We start from the raw sequence: 14,085 nt of genomic DNA on the forward strand, positions 1-14,085 counted from the left end.
AGAGCAAAAATACCATTTTGAAATCTGCCAAAATAATAGTGATATAAAATGGGTTTATATGCCAGAAATTTCAAACAAGATTATCTTTTTAATTAAAACTATTTTGTATTTGAATTTCATTAAATTAAATTATTTTAATTTAAAAAAAATGGAATTTATATGCTATGTTCTTGATCTTTCCATTTATAACATTAAATTTTCACCTCACTGTGAAGTGGCAGGTGGAGAGCGAATGCACCATTAATTTTTACTTTATACACCCCTATTTATTAATGGTATACTCCTAATATTTTCGTTTTACCAGTAGTCTTCTCCCCCTTCCTTCCATGTCTTCCATGTCTTGAAATGGTTGCATCATCACGTGAATCACTTAATGCATTCCCATTTCATTCTTCAACTGTATTTCATAAAAAAGAAACTATACATCATAATTAAAAGAGCCACTATCCAACTTAACACCATTTTCTTTCTTTCATTTTTACCCCATCATAGAGCTATCCAAGAAGAAGATCGTAGAGATGTCACCAAAGGAAAGTTATTTCGCGTCAGCTGAATCCCTCTTGTCGGAGGTTAATCACCATGACGACGATGATGATCAACAGCGGAAGCGTGTTTTGGACATGGAAGAGGCTAAGAACCAAGTGGTGTTCTCGCTTCCCATGATTGTTTCTAGTGTTTCGTTCTTGTCCATAACTATGGTCTCAGTCATGTTCGCTGGTCACCTTGGGGAGCTTCAGCTTGCTGCTGCTACGCTTGCTAATTCTTGGGCCACTGTCACTGGCTTGGCTTTCATGGTAATTAAGTTCGATTCTATTTCATTTCAAATTTCATGTTATGATTTTATTTCAAAACCAGTATTCTCAGGTTTATTATATTAACAAATCCCAATATTAGTAAATTAAAAGTAACTATTAGTTAGAAAATGGAGTCGGAGAAATGGGCTTAATTACGCCGAAACGTATTATCCTACTATTTATAGATTGGGAAGAGGTTATAGTTAGTTTTAAACATTCAGGTATACCAGTGTACCTCGTTCTAAGTGTATATGATCAATTTTTAATAGAAATGAATGAATTTAAAAAAGAAAAACTAATTTACTCATTTAAAAAAAATAAAAAAATCATTTTACAAACTCCTTTGAAAATTTCAATTTTTGCATCTTAATTTATAGAAAAAAAATCATCTTAATTTGATCAACTTTGTTTCAGAGTCCATTTACTCCATTAACTTACAAATTAAAAATTTGATCTTCTTCCATAATGGTTTCAGACGGGGCTAAGTGGAGCTCTAGAAACACTTTGCGGTCAAGGATTTGGTGCAAAACTTTACAGAACGTTAGGAATTTATCTCCAATCATCCTGCATAATCTCTTGCTTTTTCTCGATCATCATATCGATCTTATGGTTCTACACCGAGCCAATCCTTATTTTGCTTCAACAAGATGCCCAGATTTCAGCAGCCGCTGCACTCTACATTAAGTACCTCATCCCGGGTTTATTCGCGTACGGTTTCGTTCAAAACATTCTCAGGTTTCTTCAGACCCAAAGCATTTTGATGCCGCTGGTTTGGTTCTCGGTTCTTCCGATGGGCATTCATTTGGGCATTGCCTACGCTTTGGTCTATTGCACTGAAATGGGTTTCAAAGGAGCTCCGTTAGCTGCTTCGATTTCGCTGTGGATTTCGTTCCTTTTGTTATCGGTTTATGTGTTTTTCGCTGAGGAATTTAAGCAAACATGGGATGGATTATCGTTCGAATCGTTTCGTCACGTTCCTACAAACTTGAAGTTGGCCCTCCCTTCTGCAGCAATGGTTTGGTGAGCTAGTTTAACTTGGTCAAATTCTGGTTTTGGTCCCTCTACTATGTTTAAATTTGTGATTGAGTTGATAATTTCATTCTCTAATTTTATAATATCATCATTTAGTCCAAATAATTAATACGATTAATTATTCTGATTAAATCCTACATGGATTTTTTAAATAAAAACACCTTTTCAAGCACAAAAAGTATTTTAATCAGCATAGTTAAAATACTAATTATTTAGACTAACTGATATTATAGATTAAATCCAAAATTTGTGCAACAAAACCATAATCTTAATGATTAATTTTAATTTGATAAATGTAGAGGAATCAAATGTGAAATTGAAACCTTGCTAAATTGATTTTTTTTTCTTGGCCAGTTTGGAATACTGGGCTTTCGAGCTTCTTGTGCTGCTTGCAGGGTTGATGCCTAATTCGGAAGTAAATACCTCATTGATTGCTATGTGGTAAGCTTTTAATATTCTATTATACAATCTACCAAATGCAAATTCTGTCCAAACATGTTTTAATTCTCATTCATTCTATCAACTACTCTGAAAAAAATTCAGCAAAATATGTCATTGAGATAAATTTCTGTATCAAAATATCAAATTGGTCAACTTGTTTGCCAGTGAATTTCAATGATGGGTTGATGGAATAGATGGGTTTAATAAAAAATAAAATATCATATTGAATGTTTGATGCAATCTTCCTTCATCTTATTTTAGAATTTTTGAAGCTTTTGACATGGTGGAAACCTTTTTTTTTTCTTTCTATTTTTTGGAAAGTGTGAATACAGAAGCAATTGCCTACATGATTACTTATGGCCTTAGTGCTGCAGCAAGGTAAGTTAATTAGTCTTTCCAATATTGATATTCATTTTTTTTGGGCAAAACTGTCTAAAGGTCCCTTGTTTTTATGTATTTTCGCCGAATTTATAATTTTAGTATTGAGCTGAACTTTTTTTTCATTAATTTCGTTAAATAATTTGATGGGCTTTATATATATATATGTGTAATGATGTGATATATACTTACTTAGGTGAAAGTACTTGAGAGGTCCCTCCATTATACAAATCGGATCAAATTAGTCCCTTTATCATTAAATGAATTAATTAGTCCTTCAATTTTAAAATAAAATATTTTATTTGTAGACCCATAAAATTTTAAAATTTTAATTCTGTTAAATAATAAATGATATATATTTTAAGTAGTAAATATTAATTCTATTAAAATTTAATATTATTTTATTCCTTTTAATAGCATAAGGACTAAATTAATCTATTTCATAATAAATAATAAAGGACTCCCAAGCACTTTCACTTGTTTTCTTTTTTATAATTAGATAAATATTACACATTTTTAAAAAAATATCACATCATTACAAGCTTTTTAAAAAATAAGGCATGTCATATCATTTGAGGTAATTAATAAAGAAAAGTTAGCATCAGTGACTGAAACACTCGTTTCCAAAAGCAGAGGACTACAGTTATAGTAGAGGGACTAAATCTGTAAACAACACATAGTACAGGGACCTTTTATAAAATTTGACCCTTTTTGTTTAAAAAAAATTAAATTATATGACGCACAGCACAAGAGTTTCAAATGAGCTAGGAGCTGGGCATCCAATTCGGGCGAAGAACGCGATGGGTGTCACCCTCAGGCTTTCAATCCTTCAAGCACTTGCAGTTGTCCTCGCTTTGGCATTTGGTCATAACATTTGGGCTGCTTTCTTTAGTAACAGCCCTTCAATTATAAACCAGTTTGCGTCAATGACACCCCTTCTTTTGATCTCCATAACAATCGATTCCTTTCAAGGCGTCTTATCAGGTATTATAGTTGTATCTTAGATTTTGTCATCTTATTTCAATTTTATTAAATTTTGAGATAATATATTCGAGTTTTTGAAGTCCAAAGATGGTGATTAGTTTTCGTTTATATAAAAACGTTGCAGGGGTGGCTAGAGGAAGTGGTTGGCAGCTATTGGCGATGTGGGTTAACATGGGGACTTTCTATTTCATTGGAATGCCACTTGCATGCCTCCTTGGATTTAAGTTCAAGCTTTATGCTAAGGTAATACAATCTCTAATTAAATTAGTGTTACGAGTTAATTAGATATCAGTTCATGAAGATATTAAAAGGATTATTTTATATAAGGAAAGAGATAAATCTCCAGAATCTTGTCTTTTTAGTTTTCTACATTTGTACTTACTATTGATCTAAAACTGAGTACATGTGAAAGTCCTTAATTGGCTATTAATTTATGGTTTATTTTTATTCAGGGTTTGTGGATAGGCTTAATATGTGGTCTGTCCTGCCAAGCTGGTGCGCTCCTCCTTATAACTTTGAGTAGAAAATGGATTAATATTGAGATTTCAGAAGATGTGGATAGGGAAACCAGAATTTTTGTTTAATTGGTATAAAGGCATGTACTATTGGTAAATTCATATGCATTTTCTTAATAATATTTGGATGATGGAATCTCACACAACAATGTGATAGTTGACATACATCCTAGCCGACCAATTGGAATCCAATCATCATTTGCACACAATATAGAGAATGAATAAATTAAAGAATCTATAGCTAGAAACAACAAATTACAAACTTGATTAACTCCAAGGATGTTAAACGTCGAAGAAATATTTCAAGAAAGACATTCAAACTACCAACTCTTTCAAGAACAACAGGAGTACAACAATATTACAACTAACATCTAGATACATAAGAGAGTATTTATCCAATTCACCACGAGACTTTAAAAAGATAAGATTGTCAAAGCAGATCAATGATTCTATATTACTCTTGACCTAAGTTTATAAAAAATATTAATTTTAAAAACTTAAATGTTTTAAAAAATCTCTTAAAATAATTAAAAGTTAATTAAACTTGAAAACTATACTTGAGGTGTTAATAGAAAATAGCAATAAATTAAACCATTAAATTAACTTTGTCATTGAAATTTTTAAAGGCTCATCAAGTGTTAGATGTAGAAAATGATGATGTGGTAGATGAGGAAGTTTCTATAAAAGTTATTAGAATTAAAGCTAAGTATGAATTATTTAAAATTATAAAGAAATTATGACAAATTCTAAAAATCTTTAAAAATCCAAGAAATCTTAAAAGTTCTAAAAGAAATTATAAAGATAAAAAAAGGGGAACTGAAACAATTTAAAAAGTCAAACAATAAATTTCTTAAGGAGAGACTAACTCTTTTGAGAGAAATGATCGCTGTTAAGTGGTAGCATACTTGTCCATTGATGTTATTTAAGGGCATGTGTTTAAACCATACTAGGCTCAAATGCTCAGTTCCCTTTGGAAGGTGGCTGTGCCCTGTGCGTGGTATGATCCGATAATGTGTTATTCCTCTGTCGAATCCTGCCTCAAGCACCCAAGCTCTTCGCAGAATCAAGAGACAAAATATTGATTGGGGATAATACCAACTAGTTGAAGAGTTTGTTGGCTCTCAACAAATAACACTTCAAAGACTTCTCTAAAAGAAGTCAACCTCCCCTTAACAAAATTTAATATTAAAAAATCAACGCATTTTGATTGTAACTCTAAAGAAATTACTCCTCCAACTAAGATAATAGAATAAAACATGTTTTCAAATAACATGATATCTCATTTTATTGATTTATTTGGTTGTGAATTTTAAGTAAATAACTCATTTTTCTTTCTTTAATAGTTTGAAAATAATAATTTAAAATACTTTTTATCTTTTTCATTGAAGGCAAATTTAGAGTTTAAAAGTTAAAATAAATTTTCTTTCCAATAATAATAATGATTTATCTAATCAATACATAAAACTTAAATAAATAACAACTCTTATACTATGCTTCAAATATAAACTTTAGATGCCTTAATGAATTGTTTTGTTTTGGAAAACTTGGAGTATAGAGCAAAAAAATTCAAAAAAATTGATAGTAAGTAATTTACTCCACTGTAATTTTTGTGTGCGGTGGAATGGCGCAAATATAAATCATAAAATAAAGAGTGACGAGATTTAAGAGAAAAAAAAATGAAAAAGAACAAGAAATTATTTGGAGGCTAAAGCACACATCTCTCCTATTAAGGGAAACTTCAAGCTTACAAAGACGAGAAGAAAAATAGATTTGGAGCACTCGACATAAATTCTTCAACTATTTTCCCTCTAGCTTATTTTTTTTTACTTTTATTGATGCAAGTTTGTTTTGAATCTCTTTTTGTGTGGTTTTCTCAACTCATTATGAACTGAACTCTATTTTCTTGGAACAATGATGAATCCTGTTTCTTAGTTAATTAATTTAGTTTCTCTTCGATTGTTTCGATCTTTGCTAATTATTTATCAGTCTTGTACCTATTTAATCTGCTTGTCTGGCTACCAAGTTGTATTAATTTGATAATCTTGATTTGTTTTAAAATAGAAAATTAAGGATTAGATTTAGACTAAATAGACTATATATGATTAATTTTAGTAGCGCCGATGAACAAGTTAATTTGCAGCTAGAATAGGAATATACCTATTCCAACAAATTATAATTGTTTAACTATTTATTGTTTTATTTTAAAAAAACTAAATTGACACGTGGTAATTTTTTCGTTTGCCAAAACATGCTATGTGACACTTTTCATTGGCTAAAATTGTCAAACAACTTTTTAAACGCTCTTTATAAAATCGATAAAAATAGAGGAAATTGATACTTTAAGTATTAAATTAGGACAAAAAAATAAAAACCAAAATAAAAAATAAGTATACTTTAGAAGCTAAATCGTAAATTAAAAAAAAAAAACCAAGTTGCACAACAATTTTTGTTCGTCATTTACAACAAATAGATTGTTGTTCTAACAAAATTAATTAATTAACACTTAAATAAGCTATCCTAACTTTAAATTTGCCTGTCTATAAGCATCGTTCCAACAATATTTTGTTGAATTAAACCAAAAAAGAAGCAGCTAAAATCTAAATTACACCATATAAATTCACTGCATAATCGTAACTCAATCCATCAAAACAATCAAACTTCTCTTGTAGTATTCTAAGGTTTCTATCAAATTGTAAATGGGGATCGGGGCATTCTTTAACAGCCTTTATGCTTTCTTATTTGGTGGTATTCTTGGATACCATCTGTATGATCAAATAACATTGCCCGGACAACCTGAAATTGAATTCAGGCAATTTTCTGGGTATATTGATATTGACCCAGATGCTGGCAGAAGTCTTTTCTATTATTTCGTTGAAGCCGAGAAGGACCCGTTGGATCTACCCCTCACCATTTGGTTAACCGGAGGTTAGCTTCCTTTCAATTTTCTTTTTCCTTGGTCAAAAGAAAAATTTACAAATCGATTGAATCGAAAATTGATGATGTGTTCAGGACCAGGCTGCAGTTCAGTTGCAGATAGCTTTGTTGGTATTGGTCCTTTCACTACTACAAACAATGCTCACGCCCTCAAGATAAATCCATATGCATGGAACAAAGGTTGACTTTTTTTCCTTTGAAAATTGCCTGACCTTATTTAAAATTATATAGTATTATTCCATTTTGTTGACTTTATTTAAAATTTTGGTGTACAAATTTTAGTGTCAAATATGCTGTTTATTGATACGCCTATTGGATCTGGATGGTCGTACTCAAATACAAGCAGTGATTATCAAACTGGAGATTTTAGCACAAGTAAGATCATATTGAAATTACTCGATATTAATTTTCTTATTTTCTATATTAAATTCTAAAATTTCTTTCTCTTACAGATAAAGACCTACTTACATTCTTTGTGAAATGGTTCGAAAAGTATCCGATTTTCAAGTTTAGAGATTTATATATTTGTGGAATAAGTTATGCAGGTTCGTTCAATGTACTTAATTGAAACAAGTATGGACCAACCTCAATTAAAGACCATATACATATTTAGGAAATTTATTATTTTCTCAGGACACTTCGTAACTCTCTTGGCTAACAGTTTACTGCATTTCAACAATGAAACAAAGAGTACAAGGTTTAACCTTAAAGGATTGGCAGTAAGTAAAACACAATCCTTTTCTTTATTACTTTTCCTAACGATTTTATATTTATTGGTTTCGAATGTTTAATAACAGTTGGGAAGTCCCGTTCTTCGGTATAAGCTAGACGTTATTGCACAATATGAATTGTATGCATCAAAAGGGATGATTTCTCATAAAATGTACCATAAAATCTTGAAGCAATGCAATGAAACAGATGAGGACAACTATTCCAACGATTCCCCAGAATGGTCTGAATCATGCGAACATGTCATGAATAAAGCCCTAATGACTGCTTTTAACGTAAGTTCAGTTAGAGAAGCTAATAAAATGCGATTTGATATCGTTCGTAACCCGTGTGACGGAAGAATTGAAGATCTAATCGCCGGAAAAGAGGTACAAATCCAGATCTTAATGTTATAAAATGCTTATATGAATAATTTCGATGAAGCTTTGATTGAATTCGTGTCACAGATTACCATGGTTGTTGGTGGAATAGATATGTGCATTCCTAATAGAGTAGATTTCTATTTTGGCATGCCGGAAGTTCAACAAGCTTTTCATGGAAATCGAACCCACTTGGGGTATAAATACTCGGGATGCTTCCAGTAAGCTACATTCATAAATCTCTCTATATTTGTGAAATTGTATAAAAGGTCACAATGCTAAGCAATTTTTACGGTAATTTGTGTTTTAATGTAGGAATAGTGGTCTCAATTACAGCATAGCTGACCAACATGTTGACATGCTTCCGATATTGAAGGAAATTCTCGAACATTCTGTTCCTATTACCATATTCAGGTTGGGCTATGCTTTCGACATGAACTATGTTTAATTTAATAGAAATTTACTTACAGTGGTGAAAATTTGTGGCTAACTTTTTTACAGTGGAGAAGATGATGGAGCAGTGCCTATGATTGGAACCTTACGACATGTTAAAAAGTTAGCCAGCGAAATGAACTTTACTTTGACCAAAGATGAAGCTTGGAATAGTGAAAACAAGGTCATTAATTGGTTTTTATCCCCTTTTTTAAAATTTTTTATTTATTTATCAAATTTAATTATTATTATTTCTAACAAATATGATTTAAATCTAATGATGATTAATGGTTAAACTGCAGGAAGGAGGACGGCTGTACAAGTTCGGAGATTTGTTGACTTTCATGTCTGTAAAAGGAGCAAATCATCATGTGCCATTGTCTAAACCATCTCAATCTTTATATATCTTCGAAAATCATGTAGTTGAGCAATCAGATTAAATCTCTCATTGTGTGTCCGATTTACTATTCATAAGCCTATCTGGTTTTTGTGTTCTTTGTAGTTTTATATGTAGCCATATATCATAATAGCCTTAAGGTATTTTTTATTTTTATAAATTTTTGTACATCAATAATTTATAATGAAAATTTGAAATATTCGTGTATATTTACTTAGCACAATTATTTATAATGTCCTTTTTAACCTTAAATCAAAATAAATTTAAAAAAAAATGCATGTACGAAACTTGAAATATCAAAATTTTCAATAAAAATAAATTAAGCACTTAATCCCCCTCCTATAAACAGCATATCATAGCAAAATCATCCTCAACACAAAGCCGTAATTAACCTGAATGAGCATAATTAACATAAGAAAGGGCAAGTAAAAGAAGCACCCGAATCAATAAAATAGAACAAAAGAACACTCCGGCAGTCTTCCAAATGACACTATCATGAAAAGCTCCATCAACGTCACAATACATAAAATCAATCTTCGATCTAAGCTCTCAATCTCCTAGCTTCAATCTGAGCCAACTCTTCAATGAGACCATTAGCCTTCCACCCTATTAGGGTATGCAGGTAGTTATGATAGTTAGTAGTTAAGGATGGTAGTTACGGTTGTTAATAAATGTATTATAAATAGTAGGGTTTATGTTCTGTAAAGGCATGAAGAATTAACAATCTTTCCAGTAGCCTTGTATTGTTGTTTTCTATGATTCAAAGTGTTTCTTAATATGGTATCAGAGCCATAATAATTTTTTTCTTTGACTATGGATACAGATGCAGTTTTCGGTAACGATGGTGGTCATCCGTCTGTTCACACGGCAATACCTGTAGCTTCTTCTTCTCCTGATCCTGGTTATGCTTCTTCGTGCAAAATTCATCAGTTTCCTAAACACGATAATACTGGTAAACAAAAATTGTTTATAGGAAACAGTCTGTCTGTACCAGTAGATAATACTGGTTCCTCCTCTTTTGTTCGCTCCAGCAGAGTGTTTCACTTGAAGAATGTACTTCATGTCCCTCAAATATGCAAGAATCTAATGTCTGTTGCTCAATTTGCTACTGACAACTCCGTGTATTTTGAATTTCATCCTCTTCATTGTTTTGTGAAGGACATCAAGACAGGGGCCATATTACTGGTGGGGCACATACATAATGGGTTATATCAGTTTAACCTTTCAGACACTCAGCATCCGGGCACATCAAAGAATGTCGATCCTGTTGGTAACACAGCTGCATCATATACAGCACAGTCGGGAGTCTCTTCTTCTGGTGATGAAGTGTTTGAGCTATGGCATAGGCGACTTGGGCATCCTTGTTATATGACAGTTACTAAAATTCTTCATAATTGTAATGTTGATTCAAAGAAATGTAAACTAAGCTCAGTTTGCTCTGCTTGTCAACTTGGAAAGTTACATAAATTTCCTTTTTCTCCCTCAAACACTGTGTATTCAGCTCCTTTTCAACTTCTTGTTTTGGATCTCTGGGGACCTGCCCCTGTAATCTTTGACGGCAGTCTCTATTACATTTTTTTGTTGATGCTTACTCTCGGTTCACCTGGTTGTATTTTATTAGGAAGTAAAACAGTTCTGTTTCTGTTAGTAGTTACTGTTAGTTAGAAAAGCAGTTAAGTAACAATTTTCTGTATGCATTAAATACGTGTATTCTGTGGTTTTACAAGATATACAGAAATCTTTCTACAACTGTTTCTTTACATTCTCAAAAAAAAAAATTCAGTCATTGTTAGCTGAATTGGGTGTTTCTGTTCCATCTAAAGCCTTAATATGGAGTGATAGTTCTGCTGCGGTTGCTGTAGCAGGGAATCCAGTCATGCACTCCAAATTCAAACATGTGGAGTTGGATGTCTTCTTTGTTAGAGAAAAGGTGGCAGCTGGTAAACTTCAAGTTGGTCATGTTCCAGGTTCCTTTCAACTTGCGGACATCTTAACAAAGCCCCTCTCCGCACCATTGTTCAGTAGATTTCGCAGTCAACTTAGAGTAGCTATTGTTAGTTAGAGGGTGATTAAGAAGAGTAGAGAAGTATGGGGAATATTAGGAAGTAAAAGCAGTTATATAGAATTTTTTACATTAGTACGCTCTTTTTTTTTGAGAACGTTAAGAAACAACTTGTAGAAAGATTTCAGATATCTTGTAAAACCACGTATCTACACGATTTAATGCATCTCAAAAAAGTTGTTACTTAATCGCTTAACTAACTAAAAGAATTACTAATGTAAATGTAACTGCTTTTACTTCCTAATATATTTGATCAAGAATAAGTCTGAAGCTTTGGCCAAGTTTCTTCAGTTTCAAAAACTTGTTGAGGTGCAATTTGGTGGTAAGATACGGGCTCTCCAAACTGATTGGGGAGGAGAGTATCGTCTGTTTCTGAAAATGTTGTGTCAGCTTGGGATTCAACACAGGCTTTCTTGTCTGCATACTTCAGAACAGAATGGGTTGGTGGAGAGGAAGCATCGTCATGTTGTAGACACCGGCTTGACTTTACTTGCTCAAGCGAATATGCCCATATCTTTTTGGTCTCATGCATTTGTTAGTGTAGTGTACCTTATAAATAGACTCCCAACACCAGTTCTCAAGGGAAGGTCACCTCATGAAGTTCTGCATCAAACTGTTCCTAGTTACCAGCATCTAAAGGTTTTTAGATGTCGATGCTGTCCTTATCTCAAGCCGTTTCATGCTCACAAGCTGTAGTTCAGGTCTCAGCCCTGTGTATTTCTTGGCTACAGTATGGCTCATAAAGGCTACAAGTGCCTTGACAAAAATCAGAAAGTGTTTGTATCCAGACATGTGGTTTTTGATGAAGGATGTTTTCCTTTTAAAACTGATTCTGATTTTATAGGAGTTTTGTTGACTGTACATGACTCCAATACATTTCAACATCAGCAATCTATGGTTCCTGTCATAGCATCCTCCCCAGGACCAGCAAGACACTCACATTCAGCTGAGGTTTTATCTGCTCAGAGAACTTCTCACAGTATGCCAAGATGTGATGGTTTACAAGTCAGCCCTCGTGTGAGTTGTTCTCCCATGCAAGTAGGTTCAAATAATTCTTCTTCAGATGTTCCTTGTCAATCCACAGCATTATCCAGCTCTTCATCTGACCATACTCAATGTTTACCTGGTGAACCTACTCGGGTTCCTTTTGTAAACTCTCATCCTATGCAGACGCGATCTAAGAGCGAGATTTTTAGACCCAGAGTCTTTTCAGCAGAACTAACAGAAGTAGAACCTGTTACAATAGAACAAGCCTTTACTAGCAAAGAATGGACTCTCGCAGCTCAACAGGAGTATAATGCATTGTTGAAAAATAACACATAGGATTTAGTTACTTTACCTGCCGACAGAAAGGCTGTGGGTTGCAAGTGAATTTTCAAACTCAAAAGGAAATCAGATGGGACCATCGCTTGTTACAAAGGTCGTCTGGTTGTCAAGGGCTACCTTCAAGAGTAGGAATTTATTTTCAAGATACTTTCAGTCCAGTTGTCAAGCCGACTACTATTCGGGTTGTGTTGACATTGGCTGTTGCATTTGGGTGGCAACTTCGGCAAGTTGATGTTAACAACGCCTTTCTCAATGGGGATTTGGCTGAAGAGATTTATATGACACAACCACCTGGTTTTGAGCAGACCTGTAGTGATGGTGGAGTGTTAGTATGCAGGTTAAAGAAAGCTCTATACGGCCTCAAGCAGGCTCCAAGAGCATGGTTTTCTAAGCTACGTGAGTTTTTGCTTGACTCACAGTTTGCCCCTACTAAGTCTGATGCTTTCCTTTTTGTGAAGAAGGTGGAAGGAGTGCTTTTGTACGTGCTCGTGTATGTCGATGATATAATAATCACTGGGAACCATCAACAAAGTATCGATAGCTTTGTAGCAAAGTTAGACGCTCAGTTTGCTTTAAAAGATTTGGGGTCTCTTGGTTATTTCCTTGGTGTTGAGGTGACCTCTACTACTGATGGTTTATATTTAAGTCAGTCCAAGTATATTTTTGACTTACTAAAGAAAGCCAAGATGGATCGAGCGAACAGTTCTCCTACTCCAATGATTTCCACTTCGAAGTTGTCTCAGTCTAGTGGTTGTGCTACTGAGAATGAAGCTGAATATCGAAGTATTGTAGGAGCACTTCAGTATGTGGTTATAACCAGGCCAGATATTACGTTTGCCGTAAACAAAGTGTGTCAATTTATGCATCGCCCCATTGATCAATATTTTCAAGAAGTCAAGCGTATTCTTCGATATCTTCAAGGTACTATTGACTATGGTCTTCGATTCACAAAAGCTCATGCATTGGATGTGGTTGGCTACTCAGACGCAAATTGGGGGTCTGATGTCGATGACCGGAGGTCTGCTACAGGCTTTTGTGTTTTTCTTGGTGGTAATTTGGTTGCATAGGGGTCAAAGAAGTAGCCAACTGTCTCCAGGTCCACAGCGGAGGTAGAATATCGGGGGCTGGCTCACACGGTTATAGAAGTGGTTTGGCTAGAATCGCTTTTGTTAGAACTGCATGTTGCATCCTTGAGGAAACCCACTGTATGGTGTGATAGCTCAGGGGCTGTTGCTGTGTCTGCAAATCCAGTACTACATTCAAAGTTTAAACATGTGGAATTGGACCTTTTCTTTGTTCGAGAGAAAGTCGCAGATGGAAAACTTGTTGTAGGGCACATTCCAGCACACGAACAAATTGCTGATGTGTTTACTAAACCTTTGATAGCTTCTCTGTTTACTAAGTTCAGGTCCTGTCTTAAGGTAGTTCAAAAACATTCTGCTTAGAAGATGTTCTTAGCAGAAGTCGAGGAAGTTGGTGGCATATTAGGGTATGCAGGTAGTTATGATAGTTAGTAGTTAAGGATGGTAGTTACGGTTGTTAATAAATGTATTATAAATAGTAGGGTTTACGTTCTGTAAAGACAGGAAGAATTAACAATCTTTCCAGTAGCCTTGTATTGTTGTTTTCTATGATTCAAAGTGTTTCTTAATACACCCCAACAACTTACCATCGGGCGAAGTAGGCTTAGGAAATTTATTTT

General features: G+C 33.8%; 2 protein-coding genes across 2 annotated transcripts; both read left to right on the forward strand.

The window, feature by feature from the left end:
- Positions 1–292: 292 nt before the first annotated feature.
- Positions 293–4,336, forward strand: LOC105778937 (protein DETOXIFICATION 18). The gene is made up of 7 exons (XM_012602699.2): positions 293–794; positions 1,270–1,814; positions 2,181–2,267; positions 2,589–2,645; positions 3,391–3,629; positions 3,754–3,872; positions 4,082–4,336. Exons 1-7 carry the CDS (start codon positions 519–521, stop codon positions 4,211–4,213), a joined length of 1,455 nt encoding a protein of 484 aa, XP_012458153.1. The 5' UTR covers positions 293–518; the 3' UTR covers positions 4,214–4,336.
- A 2,499-nt stretch (positions 4,337–6,835) lies between these two features.
- Positions 6,836–9,038, forward strand: LOC105778977 (serine carboxypeptidase-like 44). The gene is made up of 10 exons (XM_012602733.2): positions 6,836–7,069; positions 7,154–7,258; positions 7,361–7,453; positions 7,531–7,623; positions 7,712–7,797; positions 7,876–8,175; positions 8,254–8,387; positions 8,482–8,580; positions 8,668–8,782; positions 8,901–9,038. The coding sequence occupies exons 1-10, from the start codon at positions 6,841–6,843 to the stop codon at positions 9,036–9,038; spliced, it is 1,392 nt and encodes a 463-aa protein (XP_012458187.1). The 5' UTR covers positions 6,836–6,840.
- Positions 9,039–14,085: the final 5,047 nt, after the last annotated feature.

Source organism: Gossypium raimondii, chromosome 1, assembly GCF_025698545.1.
Source record: "Gossypium raimondii isolate GPD5lz chromosome 1, ASM2569854v1, whole genome shotgun sequence".
NCBI lineage: Eukaryota > Viridiplantae > Streptophyta > Magnoliopsida > Malvales > Malvaceae > Gossypium > Gossypium raimondii.

Coding starts and splice junctions, on each gene's coding strand:
- LOC105778937 (XM_012602699.2), top strand. CDS start 519: ATGTCACCAAAGGAAAGTTATTTCGCGTCAGCTGAATCCCTCTTGTCG. Junction 1,815..2,180: donor CCTTCTGCAGCAATGGTTTG/GTGAGCTAGTTT, acceptor TTTCTTGGCCAG/TTTGGAATACTGGGCTTTCG. Junction 2,646..3,390: donor GGCCTTAGTGCTGCAGCAAG/GTAAGTTAATTA, acceptor TATGACGCACAG/CACAAGAGTTTCAAATGAGC.
- LOC105778977 (XM_012602733.2), top strand. CDS start 6,841: ATGGGGATCGGGGCATTCTTTAACAGCCTTTATGCTTTCTTATTTGGT. Junction 8,176..8,253: donor ATCTAATCGCCGGAAAAGAG/GTACAAATCCAG, acceptor TTCGTGTCACAG/ATTACCATGGTTGTTGGTGG. Junction 8,783..8,900: donor CTTGGAATAGTGAAAACAAG/GTCATTAATTGG, acceptor GTTAAACTGCAG/GAAGGAGGACGGCTGTACAA.